The sequence below is a fragment of the Scyliorhinus torazame genome, chromosome 29 (assembly GCF_047496885.1).
Source record: "Scyliorhinus torazame isolate Kashiwa2021f chromosome 29, sScyTor2.1, whole genome shotgun sequence".
Taxonomy (NCBI): domain Eukaryota; kingdom Metazoa; phylum Chordata; class Chondrichthyes; order Carcharhiniformes; family Scyliorhinidae; genus Scyliorhinus; species Scyliorhinus torazame.
This window is the reverse complement of record NC_092735.1, coordinates 4308527-4334175: the sequence shown is the minus strand read 5'-3', so window position 1 is coordinate 4334175 and position 25649 is coordinate 4308527. Positions and strand designations below refer to the sequence as shown.

The window sequence follows — 25649 nt, the reverse complement described above, 5'->3', positions numbered from 1 at the left end:
TCCACATCCTTCTGGTAGTGTGGCAACCAGAATTGAACACTGTAGCTCTTCAGACACTGAAGCAGTCCGTGTCCAAATGCAGCAAGACCTGGACAATATCCAGGCTCGGGGCTGACAAGTGAGAAGTTACATTCGCGCCACACAAGTGCCAGGCAATGTCCATCTCCTACAAGAGAGGATCTAACTATTGCCCATTGACATTCAATGGCATTACCATGGCCTCCTTCTGCACTGTAAATTCTATGATATGCTTCGAAACCATCACTGAATCCCCACAATCAACATCCTGGGCATTACCATTGATCAGAAACTGAACTGGGCCCAGCCACATTAATACTGTGGCTACCAGAGCAGGTCAAAGGCTGGGAATCCGGCAGAGAGTAACTCACCTCCTGACCCCCCCAAAGCCTGTCCACTATCTACAAGGCACAAGTCAGGAGTGTGATGGAATACTCTCCACTTGCCTGGATGAGCGCAGCTCCAACAGCACTCAAGAAGCTCGACACCATCCAGGACAAAGCAGCCCCGCTTGATTGCTCCCCTTCCACAAACATTCACTCCCTCCACCACCGACGCCCAGTGGCAGCCGTGTGTCCCATCTACAAGCTGCACTGCAGTAACTCACCAAGGTTCCTTAGCACCTTCCAAACCCACGACTGCTACCTTCTCGAAAGACAAGAGCAGCAGATACCTGGGAATCCCACCACCTGGAGGTTCCCCTCCGAGTCACTCACCGCCCCGACTTGGAAATATATCGGCCGTTCCTTCACTGTCACTGGGCAACATCCTGGAACACCTTCCCTAACAGCACAGTGGGTGTACCTACACCTCAGGGACTGCAGCGGTTCAAGAAGGCAGTTCACCACCACCTTCTCGAGGGGCAATTATGGATGGGCAATAAATGCTGGGCCGAACCAGCGACGCCCACATCCTGTAAATTATTTTTTAAAAAGTCTCTCATCATCCTGCACCAATGGGAAGAGTGACACGATTGCACAATGGTTATCACTGCTGCCTCACAGCTCCAGGGTCCCAGGTTCGATTCCCGGCTGGGTCACTGTCTGTGCGGAGTCTGCACGTTCTCCCCGTGTCTGCGTGGGTTTCCTCCGGGTGCTCCGGTTTCCTCCCACAGTCCAAAGATGTGCAGGTTAGGTGGATTGGCCATGATAAATTGCCTTTAGTGTCCAAAATTGCCCTTAGTGTTGGGTGGGGTTATTGGGTTATGGGGATCGGGTGGAGGTGTTGACCTTGGGTAGGGTGCTCTTTTCAAGAGCTGGTGCAGTCTCGATGGGCCGAATGGCCTCCTTCTGCACTGTAAATTCTATGTTATGTATGTCAGCGTGGGTTTCCTCCGGCTGCTCCGGTTTCCTCCCACAGTCCAAAGATGTGCAGGTTAGTTGGATTGGCCGCGATAAATTGCCCTTAGTGTCCAAGGATGTGCAGGTTGGGTTACGTGGATCGGGTGGGAGAGTTGCCATGGGTAGGGTGCTCTTTCAGAGGGTCAGTGCCGACCCAATGGGCTGATTGGCCTCCTTCTGCACTGTAGGGGAATCTCCTCAAACAGGTTTCAAACCCTTTGTCAGCAGGTTTCAGGAATATGAGGTATTATCCCAGGACCCTGACTGTTGATGTAACAGATTCCACTCCTTTCTTTCAAAATGGAGCCAATTCTAAACGGGTTAAGTGATCACACTGTGGCTGATTGGTTGCTGTGTTTCCGTCAGTGTAACAGGGATGAAAATGAAATGAAAATGAAAATCGCTTATTGTCACAAGTGGGCTTCAAATGAAGTTACGGTGAAAAGCCCCTAGTCGCCACATTCCGGCGCCTGTTCGGGGAGGCTGTTCGGGGAGGCATGGAAAGGTGCTATATAAATGCAAGTCTTTCAGTTGGAGGAACGTGTCACCCAGGCATCGTCCTGACCAATGCTGACCTCAACCAGAGCAACCAATCATGGCAGCTGCTCCTCACCGCCACCAAGTGCTTCCTGCTGGGAAGTGCATGTGTGCGGATAGAGATTGGAAAAGGACAGGGAAGGTAGTTCAGGGATGTGCACTGGCTGTTTAGACTTGGCAAGGGCGGATTGCACAAAACTGTATAAAACTGTTTCCTAAATATTCGATCATTCAACACCGAGTGATCGAAGCCAGGTGTGTTAGGTAATCTGATAATGGGCTAAGGTGTGCAGCGAATTGTAAAGAGTGGGAGGAGGTGGCGCGAAGCTTGGGTTTTAGCACCTGGCAGACAGTCTGAGGAGGGAAGGTTTGAGGGAGCTGAGGAGATTCATAGTCGGGAGGTCCTGAGGTGGAACTCGTTACAGTCGGAGCCTGTGATTCAAAACCGAGGACACATGAGAACATAAGAACTAGGAGCATGAGTCGGCCATCTGGCCCCTCGAGCCTGCTCCACCATTCAATGAGATCATGGCTGATCTTTTGTGGACTCAGCTCCACTTTCCGGCCCGAACACCATAACCCTTAATCCCTTTATTCTTCAAAAAACTATCTATCTTTATCTTAAAAACATTTAATGAATGAGCCTCTACTGCTTCACTGGGCAAGGAATTCCATAGATTCTCAACCCTTTGGGTGAAGAAGCTCCTCCTAAACTCAGTCCTAAATCTACTTCCCCTTATTTTGAGGCTATGCCCCCCAGTTCTGCTTTCACCCGCCAGTGGAAACAACCTGCCCGCATCTATCCTATCTATTCCCGTCATAATCTTATATGTTTCTATAAGATCCCCCCCTCATCCTTCTAAATTCCAACGAGTATAGTCCCAGTCTACTCAACCTCTCCTCGTAATCCAACCCCTTCAGCTCTGGGATTAACCTAGTGAATCTCCTCTGCACACCCTCCAGTGCTAGTACGTCCTTTCTCAGGTAAGGAGACCAAAACTGAACACAATACTCCAGGTGTGGCCTCACTAACACCTTATACAATTGCAGCATAACCTCCCTAGTCTTAAACTCCATTCCTCTAGCAATGAAGGACAAAATTCCATTTGCCTTCCTAATCACCTGTTGCAGCTGTAAAGCAACCTTTTGCGACACAGTGAGGGGAAGAATGTGGAGGATTTGGAGTTTGAGAGACAGACACGGTTAACAGAAAGTGAGGTTGACAGATAATGCTGAGGAGGGAGACACTGGCCACGGGAATGTATCCGACCCGGGAGCTGTATCTGCACCACAACTTTTACAATTGACAGACTCACCCTCAATAATTCCCCAGGGGGTTTTCCGTCCCAATACTCTTTTTCCATTTATTTGATATTCAGTGTCACTGCCAATGATGGCGAGTGGCATGGTTTCCTGTCAGGTGAGAAAAAGACAACACAAATAAATAATAAAAAATAACTACGCAACAAAATCCAGAATAATATCCAAAATCCATAAGACCATTAGACATAGGAGCAGAATTAGGCCACTCGGCCCATCGAGTCTGCTCCGCCATTGAATCATGGTTGATATTTTTCTCATCCCCATTCTCCTGCCTTCTCCCCATAACCCCTGATCCCCTTATTAATCAAGAACCTATCTATCTCTGTCTTAAAGACACTCAGTGATTTGGCCTCCACAGCCTTCTGCGGCAAAGAGTTCCACAGATTCACCACCCTCTGGCTGAAGAAATTCCTCCTCATCTCTGTTTTAAAGGATCGTCCCTTTTGTCTGAGATTGTGTCCTCTGCTTCCAGTTTTTCCTACAAGTGGAAACATCCTCTCCACGTCCACTCTATCCAGGCCTCGCAGTATCCTGTAAGTTTCAATAAGATTCCCCCTCGTCCTTCTAAACTCCAACGAGTACAGACCCAGAGTCCTCAACCGTTCCTCATCCGACAAGTTCTTCATTCCAGGGATCATTCTTGTGAACCTCCCCTGGACCCTTTCCAAGGGCAGCACATCCTTCCTTAGATACGGGCCCCAAAACTGCTCACAATGCTCCAAATGGGATCTGACTAGAGCCTTATACAGCCTCACGAGTACATCCCTGGTTTTGTATTCTAGGACATCAGAAATGTGTAATAGGAAGAGCTCTGGATAAAGATTCTTCACTAGAACTGAGTTGTACCAGAGAGGGCTGAAGGGCATTTTTACTATCCAGCTATTCAGGGATATGGGGAAAAGGAAATGTGGAGCTGGATCGCAGGTCAGTCTTATTTAACAATGGAACAGACTCAAGGGATTAAATGGCCTCTCTATGTCTCCACGGGCAGGATATTATGTATGGGGTTTCCGACCCATCTTACAGGCTGTCCAGCAGCTGTTTAATGTTTGGTGGGGCGTTAATGGCCTTAGGGTGAGAATTCCACCCTAGTCTGGAGAGGAAGTCCCACCTTAAAGAGCTGCTGGCCAATCAGATGGCCGGAAGCTCCGTAGTCCCACCAGCGCCAGGTTCTCGCGGTGGCCACTGCTGGGACTGCAGGAGACGAGCAAATGGGGGGGGGGGGGGAGGCATATTGAACGTAAGTCCGGGCGATCGGAAAGGTCTGGCTGGCAGGCCCCAACGAGGGGAGTGAGGGTGGGTTTGGGAGACTGGGAGGCTATGAGATTGGAAGCCGTAGGGGGAAGGCATCCGGAGGAAATGAGGTCGCTAACGGTGTTGGAGATAATGGTTTGAGGTTCAGTGGTCTGGTCATGGTCCAGTGGGAGGTAGGATGAAGCTGCGTTTGAGGAGGGTTTGACCTTGGGGTTGGGGGGGGGGGGGTGCTCCACAGGCACAGTGGCCCCCAACGGAATTATCCCACTTCCTTCCCCGACATCAGCTCACATAGCTAACGCTGCCGGCCTCCCTCTGTCACGGGGAAATAGCAGAGGGAAGGCTCAGGCACTTTAGTGGCCATTAATTGACCATTTAAGGGCCTTAATAGGCCCTGGGGCAACACTGGCAGTAATATGGGAGACAGGTGGGGTTGGGCCACTTTGAGGATATCAGGCCAGATCCCAACCTTCGTTAGGATACCACATTAAAACCCCAAAAATGTTTTTCTCTTTGTAAAGCTATGAGGAAAGGATATTTCACCCCAGGAGCGATGGCTCTGACCAATAGGTATCTTTTATGTTAAAACAAGCTGTAATTTATACACAGAACTAACCACATTATCATAGAAATAGCTTTACAATTATCACTGAAAAAACTTTAATTTATGCCCTACACCTTCACTGTAAATATTCCAACCAAACAACCCAATACAGTTCAAATTCCACTTATAAGTAAAGTTAGTAAAACAGGTTACTTGCTTGTCTGAAATCTGAAGTGGGTAAAAGTGGGCTGTCTGGGGTTGGGAGGCTATGAGATTGGAAGCCGTAGGGGGAAGGCATCCGGAGGAAATGAGGTCGCTAACGGTGTTGGAGATAATGGTTTGAGGTTCAGTGGTCTGGTCATGGTCCAGTGGGAGGTAGGAGGAAGTATCTGTGAGTTGGCGCTCAGCCTCTGCGAGGTAGAGGTCAGTGCGCCAGGCGACAACAGCACCCACTTTGTCGGCAGGTTTGATGACAAAGTCGGGGTTGAGCCTGACGGAGTGAAGAGCAGAAGGTTTGGAAGGAGAGAGGTTGGAATGGGTGAGTGGGGCACAAAAATTAAGATGGCCAATATACCGTCGACAGTTCTCAATGAAAAGATCCAGGGCAGGTAATTGTCCCAGTGGAGGTGTCCAATTGGAGGCAGAATGTTGGAGGCACATGAAAGGTTCTGTGGAATGCGGGGAGGACTCTTGCTCAAAGACATGGGCACGGAGACTTCCTGATCTACGCAGATCTTTGGAGAGAGAGAGACTCTTTTCAGGAACAACCTGGAAATCATTCTGGCTTGTCAGATCCTTCTGCTTAACCTAACAGCATTTGGCAAAATGGAAAACTACAGACAGACTTGGCTTCTCCCATTAAATTTATCATCTGTATCCCACTAAGATGTCCCAGTACCTGCTTAGCTGGGACTACATACAAGCCCTCATAAATTATCTACACTCCAGGGAATCTCTAGCAATCAAAACAATATCCCATTAGCCATCTCTCTGTAAACAAGTAAATGGTTAAAATGATCATTATTTCACCTTTTATGACTCCTCAATTACAGCTGTAGAAGACACATTCTGTATGTATTTTAAACCAGGGGTTTTAATAACATTACTGCCACAAACACGAAACACAATATATCACAATTTCCACATTCATCACACCACCTACTACATTTTATGACCCCCCTCACCCTCATCTTCAAACTGTGGAGGGAGGGGGGCAGTAAAACTCTGCCCTATTTGTCGGAAACATTAGGGACCTTCAAGCAGCTATTGGATAGGTACATGGATTACGGTTAAATGATATAGTGTAGATTTATTTGTTCTCAAGGGCAGCACGGTAGCATTGTGGATAGCACAATTGCTTCACAGCTCCAGGGTCCCAGGTTCGATTCCGGCTTGGGTCGCTGTCTGTGCGGAGTCTGCACGTCCTCCCCGTGTCTGCGTGGGTTTCCTCCGGGTGCTCCAGTTTCCTCCCACAATCCAAAGATGTGCGGGTTAGGTGAATTGGCCAATGATAAATTGCCCTTAATGTCCAAATTGCCCTTGGTGTTGGGTGAAGGTGTTGAGTTTGGGTAGGGTGCTCTTTCCAAGAGCCGGTGCAGACTCAAAGGGCCGAATGGCCTCCTTCTGCACTGTAAATTCAATGATAATCTATGATTAATCTAGGACAAAGGTTCGGCACAACATCGTGGGCCGAAGGGCCTGTTCTGTGCTGTATTTTCTATGTTCTATGTTCTATTGTTTCTGAACATGATTGCTGTGTAGGAGGAGACGGTATTTGTGAAGACAAATCCTGACCATCATGAAACAGAGAGAACCTTAAGTCTGGGCCACTGTGTAGACTCTGGGTTTGAGCGTTATTCAAGGAATTTCATTCGCATATCTCCTGCAACGCAGAGCCTGTGGGAGCAATTGAATGGTGGGTTGTGGGATTTTGTTATTGCCACCCTAGCCTGCTATGTGTTGACTGATTTATTGACACCCAATTCATCACAATATCATAGAACCCCTACAGTGCAGAATGAGGCCATTCGGCCCATCGAGTCTGCACATACCCTCCGAAAGAGCACCCTACCCATGTCCACTCCCCCATTCAACTCGCCCTATCTGCGTAACCCCATAACCTAATCTGTACATTCCTGGACACTAAGGGACAATTTAACATGGTTAATCCACCTAACCTGCACATCTTGTGGGAGGAAACCGGAGCACCCGGAGGAAATCCATGCAGAGATGGGGAGAACATGAAAAGTCCATACAGACAGTCACCCAAGGCCGGAATTGAACCCAGGTCCCTGGCGCTGTGAGCCAGCAGTGTTAATGACTGTGCCACTGTGCCGCTCAGTAAACCAGGCTATGGTGAGTTGCGTGGTTCTCAGGCCACCCTGCATCATAATACATCAATTGTACAATTATACGTTTTAGCAAGTTGTGCTACAGGCCCAGTAACTTGTGCACAAGATCCAGGGGTCATGAATTTGCTATGAATCAGGATCTTAAATACTGCAACTGTTTTAATCTCACACCTGTATACAATGTGTACATACCTTACCTGCAGACACCTGTACATAACATAGTGCAAGGGTCTGGCACATACAGGGTTAATGTTAGACTGACAGATCCACCCACACAAGAATACAGATAGCCCAGGTAAAGGGTAAGTGTAACATTAAGCAGGGACATGTTGCCCGTTACTTTGTCTGTACCAATTACCGTGTATCTGTAAATTGTTACAAATAGTTAATAAAAACTTTCTGCCAGCAAACACAGGACTCCATAGAATTATTTAGGAGACGTACTGTAACCAGCTCCCTCTCGACACAAACCTGTTTATGTTTCAGCTTGAGACGAGGTCCTACTCACCCTGATCTTATCATTTTCAATTTTGTCTTCCATGTCTTCGTCAAATTCTCGCTGCGGATAGAACTCAATAGCATTTGCCTCCAGCTCCTTCCGAACCTGACAGATCACAAGAGCAAAAAATCAAATCACAGACAGTGCCCCTCACTTCTCCCTGAATTGGAGACAGATTCTCAGCAGGAATAAAGCTGTTTGCATAAGATCCAAAGAAACAATTTGTCAGGTTAAACAATATCCTCTACAAAACTCTACAACCCATTACCCTCTCCAATATTGTACAAAACAATACCCTCTACAATGCTCAACAACATAATACCCTCGACAATACTCCACAACACAATACCCTCGACAATACTCTACAAAACATATCCTCTCCAATACTCTACAAAACATACCCTCTACAATACTCTTCAACACAATACCCTCTCCAATCCTCTACAACACAATACCCTCTCCAATACTCTACAACACAATACCCTCTACAATACTCTACAACACAATACCCTCTCCAATACTCTACAACATAATACCTTGTACAAAACAATACCCTCTACAAATTTCTACCACACAATAGTCTACAAAATAATACCCTCTACAATGCTTGACAACATAGTACTCTCGACAATACTCAACAACACAATACCCTCTACAAAACAATACCTTCTACAAAACTCTACCACACAATACTCTCTCAAATAGTCTACAAAACAATACCCTCTACAATAGTCTACAACACAATACCCTCTCCAACATTCCACAACACAATGCCCTCTACAATACTCCACAACACAATACCCTCACCAATACTCTACAACACAATACCCTCTCCAATAGTCTACAACACAATACCCTCTACAATACTCCACAACACAATACCCTCTACAATACTCTACAAAACATACCCTCTCCAATACTCTACATAACATGCCCTCTCCAATACTCTTCAACACAATACCCTCTCCAATCCTCTACAACACAATACCCTCTCCAATACTCTACAACACAATACCCTCTACAATACTCCACAACACAATACCCTCTACAATACTCTACAAAACATATCCTCACCAATACTCTACAAAACATGCCCTCTCCAATACTCTTCAACACAATACCCTCCCCAATCCTCTACAACACAATACCCTCTCCAATACTCTACAACACAATACCCTCTACAATACTCTACAACACAATACCCTCGCCAATACTCTACAACACAATACCCTCTACAATACTCCACAACACAATACCCTCTACAATACTCTACAACACAATACCCTCTACAATACTCTACAAAACATACCCTCTCCAATACTCTACAAAACATACCCTCTCTAATACTCTACAACACAATACCCTCTCCAATCCTCTACAACACAATACCCTCTACAATACTCCACAACACAATACCCTCTACAATACTCTACAAAACATACCCTCTCCAATACTCTACAAAACATGCCCTCTCCAATACTCTTCAACACAATACCCTCTCCAATCCTCTACAACACAATACCCTCTCCAATACTCTACAACACAATACCCTCTACAATACTCTACAACACAATACCCTCGCCAATACTCTACAACACAATACCCTCTACAATACTCCACAACACAATACCCTCTACAATACTCTACAACACAATACCCTCTACAATACTCTACAAAACATACCCTCTCCAATACTCTACAAAACATACCCTCTCTAATACTCTACAACACAATACCCTCTCCAATCCTCTGCAGCACAATACCCTCTCCAATACTCTACAACACAATACCCTCTACAATACTCTACAACACAATACCCTCTACAATACTCTACAAAACATACCCTCTCCAATACTCTACAAAACATACCCTCGCTAATACTCTACAACACAATACCCTCTCCAATCCTCTGCAACACAATACCCTCTACAATACTCCTCAACACAATACCCTCTACAATACTTTACAACACAATACCCTCACCAATACTCTACAACACAATACCCTTTCCAATACGCGACAAAACATACCCTCTCTAATACTCTACAATACAATACCCTCGCCAATACTCTACAAAACATACCCTCTCCAATACTCTACAAAACATACCCTCTCTAATACTCTACAATACAATACCCTCTACAATACTCTACAACACAATGCCCTCTCCAATACTCTACAAAACATACCCTCTCCTATACTCTACAACACAATACCATCTCCAATCCTCTACAACACAATACCCTCGCCAATACTCTACAACACAATACCCTCTACAATACTCCACAACACAATACCCTCTCCAATCCTCTGCAACATAATACCCTCTCCAATACTCTACAACACAATACCCTCTCCAATCCTCTACAACACAATACCCTCTCCAATAGTCTACAAAACAATACCCTCTACAATACTCCACAACACAATACCCTCTCCAATACTCTACAAAACATACCCTCTCCAATACTCTACAATACAATACCCTCTACAATACTCTACAACACAATGCCCTCTCCAATACTCTACAAAACATACCCTCTCCTATACTCTACAGGTAAACCTTTAGAGGTTTATAAGATGATCAGGGGAATAGATAGAGTAGACAGTCAGAGACTTTTTCCCCAGGTGGAACACACCATTACAAGGGGACATAAATTTAAGGTGAAAGGTGGAAGATATAGGAGGGATATCAGAGGTAGGTTCTTTACCCAGAGAGTAGTGGGGGCATGGAATGCACTGCCTGTGGAAGTAGTTGAGTCGGAAACATTAGTGACCTTCAAGCAGCTGTTGGATAGGTACATGGATTACGGGAAAATTATATAGTGTAGATTTATTTGTTCTTAAGGGCAGCACGGTAGCATTGTGGATAGCACAATTGCTTCACAGATCCATGGTCCCAGGTTCGATTTCGGCTTGGGTCATTGTCTGTGCGGAGTCTGCACGTCCTCCCCGTGTCTGCGTGGGTTTCCTCCGGGTGCTCCGGTTTCCTCCCACAGTCCAAAGATGTGCAGGTTAGGTGAATTGGCCAATGATAAATTGCCCTTAATGTCCAAAATTGCCCTTGGTGTTGGGTGGAGGTGTTGAGTTTGGGTAGGGTGCTCTTTCCAAGAGCTGGTGCAGACTCAGGGGGCCGAATGGCCTCCTTCTGCACTGTAGATTCAATGATAATCTATGATTAATCTAGGACAAAGGTTCGGCACAACATCGTGGGCCGAAGGGCCTGTTCTGTGCTGTATTTTCTATGTTCTATGTTCTATGTTAACCGGATTTGTAGTCCAGCAACTAAGGTAGCCGATATTCAGGACGCCAAAGCGTGTAATGAGGCAGTGGGGAAGGGAACACTGACAAAGGAGAGGACTTGCAGGCACGGAGATGGGTTGAAGTGTGTATACTTCAACGCAAGAAGCACCAGGAATAAGGTGGGTGAACTTAAGGCATGGATCGGTACTTGGGACTACGATGTGGTGGCCATCACGGAAACTTGGATAGAAGAGGGGCAGAAATGGTTGTTGGAGGTCCCTGGTTATAGATGTTTCAATAAGATTAGGGAGGGTGGTAAAAGTGGTGGGGGCGTGGCATTGTTAATTAGAGATAGTATAACAGCTGCAGAAAGGCAGTTCGAGGAGTATCACCCTAATGAGGTAGTATGGGTTGAAGTCAGAAATAGGAAAGGAGCAGTCACCTTGTTAGGAGTTTTCTATAGGCCCCCCAATAGTAGCAGAGATGTGGAGGAACAGATTGGGAAACAGATTTTGGAAAGGTGCAGAAGTCACAGGGTAGTAGTCATGGGTGACTTTAACTTCCCAAATATTGAGTGGAAACTCTTTAGATCAAATAGTTTGGATGGGGTGGTGTTTGTGCAGTTTGTCCAGGAAGCTTTTCTAACGCAGTATGTAGATTGTCCAATCAGAGGAGGGGCAATATTGGATTTAATACTGGGTAATGAACCAGGGCAAGTGATAGATTTGTTAGTGGGGGAGCATTTTGGAGATAGTGACCATAATTCTGTGACTTTCACTTTAGTAATGGAGAGGGATAGGTGCGTGCAACAGGGCAAGGTTTACAATTGGGGGAAGGGTAAATACGATGTTGTCAGACAAGAATTGAAGTGCATAAGTTGGGAACATAGGCTGTCAGGGAAGGACACAAGTGAAATGTGGAACTTGTTCAAGGAACAGGTACTACGTGTCCTTGATATGTATGCCCCTGTCAGGCAGGGAAGAGATGGTCGAGTGAGGGAGCCATGGTTGACAAGAGAGGTTGAATGTCTTGTTAAGAGGAAAAAGGTGACTTATGTAAGGCTGAGGAAACAAGGTTCAGACAGGGCATTGGAGGGATACAAGATAGCCATGAGGGAACTGAAGAAAGGGATTAGGAGAGCTAAGAGAGGGCATGAACAATCTTTGGCGGGTAGGATCAAGGAAAACCCCAAGGCCTTTTACACATATGTGAGAAATATGAGAATGACTAGAGCGAGGGTAGGTCCGATCAAGGACAGTAGCGGGAGATTGTGTATTTAGTCTGAAGAGATAGGAAAGGTCTTGAACGAGTACTTTTCTTCTGTATTTACAAATGAGAGGGGCGATATTGTTGGAGAGGACAGTGTGAAACAGGCTGGTAAGCTCGAGGAAATACTTGTTAGGAAGGAAGATGTGTTGGGCATTTTGAAAAACTTGAGGATAGACAAGTCCCCCGGGCCTGACGGGATATATCCAAGGATTCTATGGGAAGCAAGAGATGAAATTGCAGAGCCGTTGGCAATGATCTTTCCATCCTCACTGTCAACAGGGGTGGTACCAGAGGATTGGAGAGTGGCGAATGTTGTGCCCCTGTTCAAAAATGGGACTAGGGATAACCCTGGGAATTACAGGCCAGTTAGTCTTACTTCGGTGGTAGGCAAAGTAATGGAAAGGGTACTGAAGGATAGGATTTCTGAGCATCTGGAAAGACACTGCTTGATTAGGGATAGTCAGCACGGATTTGTGAGGGGTAGGTCTTGTCTTACAAATCTTATTGAATTCTTTGAGGAGGTGACCAAGCATGTGGATGTAGTGTACATGGATTTTAGTAAGGCATTCGATAAGGTTCCCCATGGTAGGCTTCTGCAGAAAGTAAGGAGGCATGGGATAGTGGGAAATTTGGCCAGTTGGATAATGAACTGGCTAACCGATAGAAGTCAGAGAGTGGTGGTGGATGGCAAATATTCAGCCTGGATGCCAGTTACCAGTGGCGTACCGCAGGGATCAGTTCTGGGTCCTCTGTTGTTTGTGATTTTCATTAATGACTTGGATGAGGGAGTTGAAGGGCGGGTCAGTAAATTTGCAGACGATACGAAGATTGGTGGAGTTGTGGATAGTAAGGAGGGCTGTTGTCGGCTGCAAAGAAACATAGATAGGATGCAGAGCTGGGCTGAGAAGTGGCAGATGGAGTTTAACCCTGAAAAGTGTGAGGTTGTCCATTTTGGAAGGACAAATATGAATGCGGAATACAGGGTTAACGATAGAGTTCTTGGCAATGTGGAGGAGCAGAGAGATCTTGGGGTCTATGTTCATACATCTTTGAAAGTTGCCACTCAAGTGGATAGAGCTGTGAAGAAAGCCTATGGTGTGCTCGCGTTCATTAACAGAGGGATTGAATTTAAGAGCCGTGAGGTGATGATGCAGCTGTACAAAACTTTGGTAAGGCCACATTTGGAGTACTGTGTACAGTTCTGGTCATCTCATTTTAGGAAGGATGTGGAAGCTTTGGAAAAGGTGCAAAGAATATTTACCAGGATGTTACCTGGAATGGAGAGTAGGTCTTACGAGGAAAGGTTGAGGGTGCTAGGCCTTTTCTTATTAGAACGGAGAAGGACGAGGGGCGACTTGATAGAGGTTTATAAGATGATCAGGGGAATAGATAGAGTAGACAGTCAGAGACTTTTTCCCCGGGTGGAACAAACCATTACAAGGGGACATAAATTTAAGGTGAAAGGTGGAAGATATAGGAGGGATATCAGAGGTAGGTTCTTTACCCAGAGAGTAGTGGGGGCATGGAATGCACTGCCTGTGGAAGTAGTTGAATCGGAAACATTAGGGACCTTCAAACAGCTATTGGATAGGTACATGGATTACGGTAAAATGATATAGTGTAGATTTATTTGTTTTTAAGGGCAGCACGGTAGCATTGTGGATAGCACAATTGCTTCACAGCTCCAGGGTCCCAGGTTCGATTCCGGCTTGGGTCACTGTCTGTGTGGAGTCTGCACGTCCCCCCCGTGTCTGCGTGGGTTTCTTCCGGGTGCTCCGGTTTCCTCCCACAGTCCAAAGATGTGGATGGTAGGTGGATTGGCCATGATAAATTGCCCTTCGTGTCCAAAATTGCCCTTGGTGTTGGGTGGAGGTGTTGAGTTTGGGTGGGGTGCTCTTTCCAAGAGCCGGTGCAGACACAGGGGGCCGAATGGCCTCCTTCTGCACTGTAAATTCAATGATAATCTATGATTAATCTAGGACAAAGGTTCGGCACAACATCGTGGGCCGAAGGGCCTGTTCTGTGCTGTATTTTCTATGTTCTATGTTAACACATTACCCTCTCCAATCCTCTACAACACAATACCCTCTCCAATAGTCTACAAAACAATACCCTCTACAATACTCTACCACACAATACCATCTCCAATACTCTATAAAACAATACCCTGTCCAATACTCTGCAACACAATACCCTCTCCAATACTCTACAAAACAATACCCTCTACAATACTCTACAACACAATACCCTCTCCAATACTCTACAACACAATACCCTCTCCAATACTCCACAACACGATACCCTCTCCAATAGTCTGCAAAACAATACCCTCTACAATACTCCACAACACAATACCCTCTACAATACTCTACAAAACATACCCTCTCCAATACTCTACAAAACATACCCTCTCCAATACTCTACAACACAATACCCTCTCCAATCCTCTAAAACACAATACCCTCTTCAATACTCTACAACATAATACCTTCTACAATACTCTACAACACAATACTCACCACAATACTCTACAATACAATACTCACCACAATACTCTACAATACAATACTCTCCACAATACTCTACAAGAGAATACTCACCACAATACTCTACAATAGAATACTCTGCACAATACTCTACAATACAATACTCTCCGCAATACTCTGCAATACAATACTCACCACAATACTCTACAATACAATACTCTCCACAATACTCTGCAATACAATACTCACCACAATACTCTACAACACAATAATCTCTACAATATTCTGTAATACAATACTCACCACAATACTCTACAAAACAATACTCTCTATAATACTCTACAATAGAATACTCTGCACAATACTCTACAGTAGAATACTCTGCACAATACTCTGCAATACAATACTCTCCACAATACTCTACAATACAATACTCTCCACAATACTCTGCAATACAATACTCACCACAATACTCTACAATACAATACTCACCACAATACTCTACAATACAATACTCTCTATAATACTCTACAATAGAATACTCTGCACAATACTCTACAGTAGAATACTCTGCACAATACTCTGCAATACAACACTCTCCACAATACTCTACAATACAATACTCACCACAATACTCTGCAATACAATACTCTCCACAATACTCTGCAATACAATACTCACCACAATACTCTACAATACAATACTCACCACAATACTCTACAATACAATACTCTCTATAATACTCTACAATAAAATACTCTGCACAATACTCTACAGTAGAATACTCTGCACAATACTCTGCAATACAATACTCTCCACAATACTCTACAATACAATACTCACCACAATACTCTACAATACAATACTCACCACAATACTCTACAATACAATACTCACCACAATACTCTGCAATACAATACTCTCCACAATACTCTGCAATACAATACTCTCCACAATACTCTACAATACAATACTCTCCACAATACTCTGCAATACAATACTCTCCACAATACTCTGCAATACAATACTCTCCACAATACTCTACAATACAATACTCTCCACAATACTCTGCAATACAATACTCTCCACAATACTCTACAATACAATACTCACCACAATACTCTACAATACAATACTCATCACAATACTCTGCAATACAATACTCTCCACAATACTCTACAACACAATACTCACCACAATACAATACTCACCACAATACTCTGCAATACAATACTCACCACAATACTCTACAATACAATACTCACCACAATACTCTGCAATACAATACTCTCCACAATACTCTACAATACAATACTCACCACAATACTCTACAATACAATACTCACCACAATACTCTACAATACAATACTCTCCACAATACTCTACAATACAATACTCACCACAATACTCTGCAATACAATACTCTCCACAATACTCTGCAATACAATACTCTCCACAATACTCTACAATAGAATACTCTGCACAATACTCTACAGTAGAATACTCTGCACAATACTCTGCAATACAATGCTCTCCACAATACTCTACAATAGAATACTCTGCACAATACTCGACAATACAATACTCACCACAATACTCTACAATACAATACTCTCCACAATACTCTACAACACAATAATCTCTACAATATTCTGTAATACAATACTCACCACGATACTCTACAACACAATACTCACCACGATACTCTACAATACAATACTCACCACAATACTCTACAACACAATACTCACCACAATACTCTACAATACAATACTCTCCACAATACTTTGCAATACAATACTCTGCACAATACTCTACAATACAATACTCACCACAATACTCTACAATACAATACTCACTACAATACTCTACAATACAATACTCTGCACAATACTCTACAATACAATACTCTCCACAATACTCTACAATACAGTACTCTCCACAATACTCTACAATACAATACTCACCACAATACTCTGCAATACAATACTCACCACAATACTCTACAATACAATACTCACCACAATACTCTACAATACAATACTCACCACAATACTCTACAATACAATACTCACCACAATACTCTGCAATACAATACTCTCCACAATACTCTACAATACAATACTCACCACGATACTCTGCAATACAATACTCTACAATACAATACTCACCACAATACTCTACAATACAATACTCACCACAATACTCTGCAATACAATACTCTCCACAATACTCCACAATACAATACTCACCACGATACTCTACAATACAATACTCACCACAATACTTTACAATACAATACTCACCACAATACTCTACAATACAATACTCTCCACAATACTCTACAATACAATACTCACCACAATACTCTACAATACAATACTCTCCACAATACTCTGCAATACAATACTCACCACAATACTCTACAATACAATACTCACCACAATACTCTACAATACAATACTCACCACAATACTCTACAATACAATACTCACCACAATACTCTGCAATACAATACTCTCCACAATACTCTACAATACAATACTCACCACGATACTCTGCAATACAATACTCTACAATACAATACTCACCACAATACTCTACAATACAATACTCACCACAATACTCTGCAATACAATACTCTCCACAATACTCCACAATACAATACTCACCACGATACTCTACAATACAATACTCACCACAATACTCTACAATACAATACTCACCACAATACTCTACAATACAATACTCTCCACAATACTCTACAATACAATACTCACCACAATACTCTACAATACAATACTCTCCACAATACTCTGCAATACAATACTCACCACAATACTCTACAACACAATAATCTCTACAATATTCTGTAATACAATACTCTCCACGATATCTACAATACAATACTCACCACAATACTCTACAATACAATACTCACCACAATACTCTACAATACAATACTCTGCAATACAATACTCTGCACAATACTCTACAATACAATACTCACCACAATACTCTACAACACAATACTCTGCACAATACTCTACAATACAATACTCTCTATAATACTCTACAATAGAATACTCTGCACAATACTCTACAGTAGAATACTCTGCACAATACTCTACAATACAATACTCACCACAATACTATACAATACAATACTCTCCACAATATTCTAAAATACCCTCTACACCCCGAGTGGACAGGATCCTTTAATTAACATTTTCTCCTCCTATTGGACTGGTTTCCACTCCGGATTTGCTCAATCGTCTGACACATTTTGGAAATGGGTTTATTTTTCTCCAGCTGTTAACTTTACCACCTGTCTGCAATGTTTTAACACAACCCTTTGCAGCTTTATTTGAAATTGGATTAAAATGGCACTTAACAAAAGTGTTAACCATGGTGCTAAACGTAAGAGGCAGACGTGTGGTTCTGGGAGGGATGCTGGTGGAGTGTATCATGATATAAAGACAGGATATGCAGGAAAGACTCTGCAGATATGGAGTGCTGAGGGGGGCAGAGTTAACAGCAGGAATTCTCTGGCCGTTCCCTGGTGGTGGGAATCTCTGGTCCCGTTGGTTGTGCACCCTGCCCGTGGGTATGCTAGCAGCAGGGGAGGGGGGGTGGCATCATTGATAGCGCTGGGAACAGAGAATCCCAGTTAATAGCGCGCCGCCTCCTGCTGCCGAGCGATACGCTGCTCGCGAACAGGAGAATCCCGCCCAGCGTTTCAGGTCGATTACTCATTAGATGTGTTGGGTGTGCCGGGTCTGCGGGGACTGCGTTTACTGCAGCAGTGAGAGAGACAGGCTTCCAACACTTGAAGAAATGCAACTCGATTTTATTGAACTCTTAACTATCATACATACTTTAACTGTGGGTTGACACTATGCTGAGTTGACTGGAGACCTGAGGCTAACTTGACCAGACTATCTTACTACCACATGGTGGATGTTCTAGTTGCTGCTCACAGGCTCTGACTGTCTCAGAGGCTGCATCCCGAGAGAGCGGGAAAACTAGTGCCCTCTGGTTTTATAGTGGTCGTGTCCTGTCTGGTGATTGGCTGCTGTGTTCTGTGTGTTCACTGGTCATCCTGTGCGTCAATCACTGCCTGTCTGTGCACCATCATATACCTGCGTGTATATTATGACAAAAACGTTAGAAATATGACTGATTTAAGCACGAACAGTGATGGGGAATGGGTGGGGGTGGGAGTGGAGAAGAGGACAACAGTACAAGAGGGAAGGTCTGGGATATGCTGGCGGCAGGAGAGATTAAATGACAAAGGGACGATGATCAAAGTTGGAGTGGTAACGGGACAAGTATAGAAACTGGAGATGGTCCGAGGGGAGATGTAAATGGCAACAACAGAATTATTCCGAATGTCTGCTGCTTGATAATGTGAGGGCGAAGCCTCGAGTCAGAAGGTTCTGAACACAGCGTTGGCTCTGAATTTCTATAAAATATCAGGTTGAAAGGTAGGACTCTCTTCCTTGAAATTGCATCGTGATTGATGAATTTTCCCACATCCTGTTGTCTAAATCACTTTGAAAACGCTCAAGGTTTAGAACAAAGAACAAAGAAATGTACAGCACAGGAACAGGCCCTTCGGCCCTCCAAGCCCGCGCCGACCATGCTGCCCGACTAAACTACAATCTTCTACACTTCCTGGGTCCGTATCCCTCTATTCCCATCCTATTCATGTATTTGTCAAGATGCCCCTTAAATGTCACTATCGTCCCTGCTTCCACCACCTCCTCCGGTAGCGAGTTCCAGGCACCCACTACCCTCTGTGTAAAAAACTTGCCTCGTACATCTACTCTAAACCTTGCCCCTCTCACCTTAAACCTATGCCCCCTAGTAATTGACCCCTCTACCCTGGGGAAAAGCCTCTGACTATCCACTGTCTATGCCCCTCATAATTTTGTAGACCTCTATCAGGTTGCCCCTCAACCTCCTTTGTTCCAGTGAGAACAAACAGAGTTTATTCAACCGCTCCTCATAGTTAATGCCCTCCATACCAGGCAACATTCTGGTAAATCTCTTCAGCACCCTCTCTAAAGCCTCCACATCCTTCTGGTAGTGTGGCGACCAGAATTGAACACTATACTCCAAGTGTGGCCTAACTAAGGTTCTATACAGCTGCAACATGACTTGCCAATTCTTATACTCAATGCCCCGGCCAATGAAGGCAAGCATGCCGTATGCCTTCTTGACTACCTTCTCCACCTGTGTTGCCCCTTTCAGTGACCTGTGGACCTGTACACCTAGATCTCTTAGACTTTCAATACTCTTGAGGGTTCTACCATTCACTGTATATTCCCTACCTGCATTAGACCTTCCAAAATGCATTACCTCACATTTGTCCGGATTAAACTCCATCTGCCATCTCTCTGCCCAAGTCTCCAAACAATCTAAATCCTGCTGTATCCTCTGACAGTCCTCATCGCTATCCGCAATTCCACCAACCTTTGTGTCGTCTGCAAACTTACTAATCAGACCAGTTACATTTTCCTCCAAATCATTTATATATACTACATCATCACTGGGTTTATAAACTGACGAGGAGTGACTCACCCTCAATTTAAATTCGTGCCTTTCCTCCAGTGTCATTGTGTCGGCCTTTGCAATGACAGGAATAATGTTCATTATTTTCCCCAGCCGCTTCATAAACTCGACATCCAAGGGCCGCAGCCTGGAAGGAGAGATACATGAGTCAGGTACTCGTGGAGTTAGAGGACAAGGAAGAGTTTGTTGAGGAGGTTTTGGCTTCGTTCCGGAGGAGTGACGATTGGCTCTGCCTGGGAGCCCAGACACCAGTCCATGGAAACGCGAATCATCAAATCATAGAATTCCTACAGTGCTGAAAGAGGCCATTCAGCCCATCGAGTCTGCACCGGCCCTTCGAAAGAGCATCCTACCTGGGCCCAACACTCCGCCCCATCCCAGTAACTGCACCTAACGTTTGGACACTAAGGGCAATTTATCATGGCCAACCCACCCAACCTGCACTTCTTTGGACTGTGGGAGGAAACCGGAGCACCCGGAGGAAACCCACGCAGACACGGGGAGAACGTGCAGACTCCGCACAGACAGTGACTCGAGGCCGGAGTCGGACCTGGGACCCTGCCGCTGTGAGACCGTAGTGCTAGCCGCCGTGCCGCCCATTGCACACTGCTGGAGGTGCAATGGGATGAAGGGCATTAAACTGAGACCCACCAAAACATTGGCCAAACCACAAGAGAGGTGGAGATGTCATCCTGCTCTGAATGACCCCTGACCACCAGGAAAGCCGCTGGTCACGGCTCAGAGGCTTGCAGTCCAGGTTTGATCCCGGACTAATGTTTCACTCCCTTGATCCCCAAATTCTGTCAGGGCAGAATCTCGTAGATCAGCCCAGCAACCTGTCGAAAGTCTCAGTGCCTTTAGTGCAGACTCCAATATTACACAGAACATTCTAACCGGGGTCTTTCTACGGGATTATCACAACCTCTCGGCCTATCCAGTGATAAAACCTAGCAGCCCATCAACTCTGTTCAGGCCCTTATGGGAGGAGGAGAGAGAGAGTGCTGATAGGTTAGGCACAAAGAGTGTTTAATACGTACGAGTGACCAGTGGGTGAGATGAAATACAAACAACAATGCACTCGCGTGTCAGGAATCCGCTTCTTCCTCGAGATATTCGCCTCCTCCTTCAAGAATTTTTCATACTGTTCGCTGATATACTTCTCGATTGGCTCCCAGCTGCAACAGACCAAGGATACGTGAGATTCTATTGGCCAGACAGAGAAACAGCGCCCCCCCACTGTGAAGGGGCAACACTGACCCTGACTTTACAGTGTGCGGTATGATATACATTTGTTCACATCAAATCCTTCCTTTGAATACAGCAGAATATAGATAGATTGGAGAGTTGGGCAGAGAAATGGCAGATGGCGTTCAATCCAGGCAAATGTGAGGTGATGCATTTTGGAAGATCCAATTCAAGAACGGACTATACGGTCAATGGAAGAGTCCTGGGGAAAATTGATGTACAGAGAGATCTGGGAGTTCAGGTCCATTGTACCCTGAAGGTGGCAACGCAGGTCGATAGAGTGGTCAAGAAGGCATACAGCATGCTTGCCTTCATCGGACGGGGTATTGAGTACAAGAGTCGGCAGGTCATGTTACAGTTGTATAGGACTTTGGTTAGGCCACATTTGGAATACTGCGTGCAGTTCTGGTCGTCACATTACCAGAAGGATGTGGATGCTTTAGAGAGGGTGCAGAGGAGGTTCACCAGGATGTTGCCTGGTATGGAGGGTGCTAGCTATGAAGAAAGGTTGAGTAGCTTAGGATTGTTTTCATTGGAAAGACGGAGGTTGAGGGAGGACCTGATTGAGGTCTACAAAATTGAGAGGTATGGACAGGGTGGATAGCAACAAGCTTTTTCCAAGAGTGGGGGTGTTAATTACAAGGGGTCACAATTTCAAGGTGAGAGGGGGAAAGTTTAAGGGAGATGTGCGTGGAAAGTTTTTTACGCAGAGGGTGGTGGGTGCCTGGAACGCTTTGCCAGCGGAGGTGGTAGAGGCGGGCACAATAGCATCATTTAAGATGCATCTAGACAGATATATGAACGGGCGGGGAACAGAGGGAAGTAGATCCTTGGAAAATAGGCGACAGGTTTAGATAAAGGATCTGGATCGGCGCAGGCTGGAAGGGCTGAAGGGCCTGTTCCTGTGCTGTCATTTTCTTTGTTCTTTGTTCACTCTTTAAACAGGAGGGTTCATCCAGGGCAACAGGAGAATAGTGGAGAGAGGGATATCAGATCGCTTTGTCCTGGTGTCCCACTGTGTATCGAAACATAGAATACAGGAGCAGGAGGAGGCCCTTATGGGAGGGCCTTCATTATGATCACGCCTGATCCACAATCTCAACATTATAGAATCAGAGTCACAGAATGATACAGAAGAGGCCCTTCGGCCCATCGAGCCTGCACCGACAGGTGAGAAACCCTTGACCTGCCGACCTAATCCCATTGGCCAGCCCTTGGCCCACAGCCTGGAATGTTGGGACGGCCGAGAGCCCATCCGGGTACTTTTTAAAGGATGTGAGGCGACCCCCCCCCCCCCCCCCACCCCCCCCGACCCCCCTCCCAGACAGCGCGTTCCAGACCCTCACCACCCTCCCAGGCAGTGCGTTCCAGACCCGCCTCTACCCTCCCAGGCAGCGCGTTCCAGACCCGCCTCTACCCCCCTCCCAGGCAGCGCGTTCCAGACCCTCACCACCCTCTGGGGAAAAAGGTTTTTCCTCAAACTCCCCCTCCTGCCCCTGACCTTGAACTTGTGACCCCCTCGTAACTGACCCTTCAACTCAGGGGAGCAGCTGCTTCCTATCCACCCTGTCCGTGCCCCTCGGAATCTTGTCCACTCGATCAGGTCGCCCCTCAGTCTTCTCCGCTCCAGCGAAAACAACCCAAGCCCCAACCTCTCTTCATAACTTAAATGTTCCGTCCCAGGCACCATCCTGGTGAATCTCCTCTGCACCCCCTCCAGTAAATCACATCTGTATTCCCGCATTCTCCTCATTCACCCTTTCAAAGTCTAGAAATCTATCGATTTCCTTCTTAAATATATTCAGGGACTCGGCCTCCACAGTCTCTGCGGAGAGAATTCCCCAGGGTTTCTCCTCACCTCAGTCCCAAATGGCCGACCCTGTATCCTGAGGCTGTGACCCCTTGTTCTCGACCCCCCCTCCCCCTCCCAGCCAGAGGGAGCAGCATCCCAGCATGCAGTCTGTCCGGCCCTGACAGAATTTTATACCTTTCAATCCGATCCCCTCTCATTTTTCTAAATGTTAGTGAATACAGGTCCAGTCTCTCCAAATCCTGCCATCCCAGCAATCAGTCTGTTAAATCTTCACTGCACTCCCTCTATGACAAGAATATCCTTGAAGGATATCAAAACTGCACATATTACTCCAAGTATGCTCTCAGCAAGGTCCTGTACAGCTGCAGTAATCCATCCGTGCTCCTCTATCAAATCCTCTTGCAGTGAAGGCCATTTGTCTGTGTAACCGTTTGCTGTACCTGTGTGCTCGCTTCCAGTGACTGGTCTACAAGGACACCCACGTCCCTTTGCACGTCAACATTGCCCAATAATACCCTGCCATTCTGTTTCTCTGTCCAAAGTGGATAACTGTATGTGCCATGTATTTTCCCACTCACTCAACTTGTCTCAATCACCTTGAAGCCTCTTAACCTCCTCCTCACCCCTCATATTCCACCAAGATTTGTGTCCCCAGCAAACTTGGCAATATTATTTCTGGTTCCCTCATCTAAATCATTGATGTATATTGTGAATAGCTGGAGTCCAAACACTGATCCCTACAGAACCCCACTGTCACCACCCCCACTTCAATAAAGTCCCATTTATTCTTACTCTCTGTTTCCTCACCATGAACCGATTCTAAACTTATGTCAATGCATTACCTCCAATCCCGTGCACTATCATTTTGCACACTAATCTTTTATGTGGGACTTTATGTCAAAAGCTTTCTGAAAATCCAAATACACCACATCCACTGCGGGATCCCAACACTGATCCCCGCGGGACCCCAACACTGATCCCCGCGGGACCACAACACTGATCCCTGTCCCCAACACTGATCCCCGCGGGACTCCAACACTGATCCCCGCGGGACCCCAACACTGATCCCCGCGGGACCTCAACACTGATCCCTGTTCCCAACACTGATCCCTGCGGGACCCCAACATGATCCCCGCGGGACCCCAACACTGATCCCCGCGGGACCACAACACTGATCCCTGTCCCCAACACTGATCCCCGCGGGACTCCAACACTGATCCCCGCGGGACCCCAACACTGATCCCCGCGGGACCTCAACACTGATCCCTGTTCCCAACACTGATCCCTGCGGGACCCCAACATGATCCCCGCGGGACCCCAACACTGATCCCTGTCCCCAAAACAGATCCCCATGGGACCCCAACACTGATCCCTGTCCCCAACACTGATCCCCGCAGTACCCCAACACTGATCCCCGTGGGACCCCAACACTGATCCCTGTCCCCAACACTGATCCCCGCGGGACCCCAACATTGATCCCCGCGGGACCCCAACACTGATCCCCGCGGGACCCCAATACTGATCCCCACGGGACCCCAACACTGATCCCCGCGGGACCCCAACACTGATCCCTGTCCCCAACACTGATCCCCGCAGTACCCCAACACTGATCCCCGTGGGACCCCAACACTGATCCCTGTCCCCAACACTGATCCCCGCGGGACCCCAACATTGATCCCCGCGGGACCCCAACACTGATCCCCGCGGGACCCCAATACTGATCCCCACGGGACCCCAACACTGATCCCCGCGGGACCCCAACACTGATCTCCGCGGGACCCCAACACTGATCCCTGTCCCCAACACTGATCCCCGCAGTACCCCAACACTGATCCCCGCGGGACCTCAACACTGATCCCTGTCCCCAACACTGATCCCCGCGGGACTCCAACACTGATCCCCGCGGGACCCCAACACTGATCCCCGCGGGACCTCAACACTGATCCCTGTCCCCAACACTGATCCCCGCGGGACCCCAACACTGATCCCTGTCCCCTACACTGATCCCCGTGGGACCCCAACACTGATCCCTGTCCCCAACACTGATCCCCGCAGTACCCCAACACTGATCCCTGTGGGACCCCAACACTGATCCCTGTCCCCAACACTGATCCCCGCGGGACCGCAACACTGATCCCCGCAAGACCCCA

At 46.1% G+C, this 25649-nt stretch overlaps 1 protein-coding gene across 2 annotated transcripts in view; it reads right to left on the bottom strand.

Moving 5' to 3' along the window:
- Nucleotides 1-25649, bottom strand: part of septin3 (septin 3) — a 172972-nt gene that overhangs the window by 6426 nt on the left and 140897 nt on the right. For both annotated transcript variants that reach the window (XM_072491975.1, XM_072491977.1), the window contains 4 exons: nt 21479-21616; nt 20451-20568; nt 7876-7971; nt 3212-3308 (listed from right to left, as the gene is read on the bottom strand). In XM_072491975.1, the coding sequence (XP_072348076.1) occupies nt 3212-3308; nt 7876-7971; nt 20451-20568; nt 21479-21616 (449 nt within the window). The remainder of the gene's footprint in view (nt 1-3211; nt 3309-7875; nt 7972-20450; nt 20569-21478; nt 21617-25649) is intronic.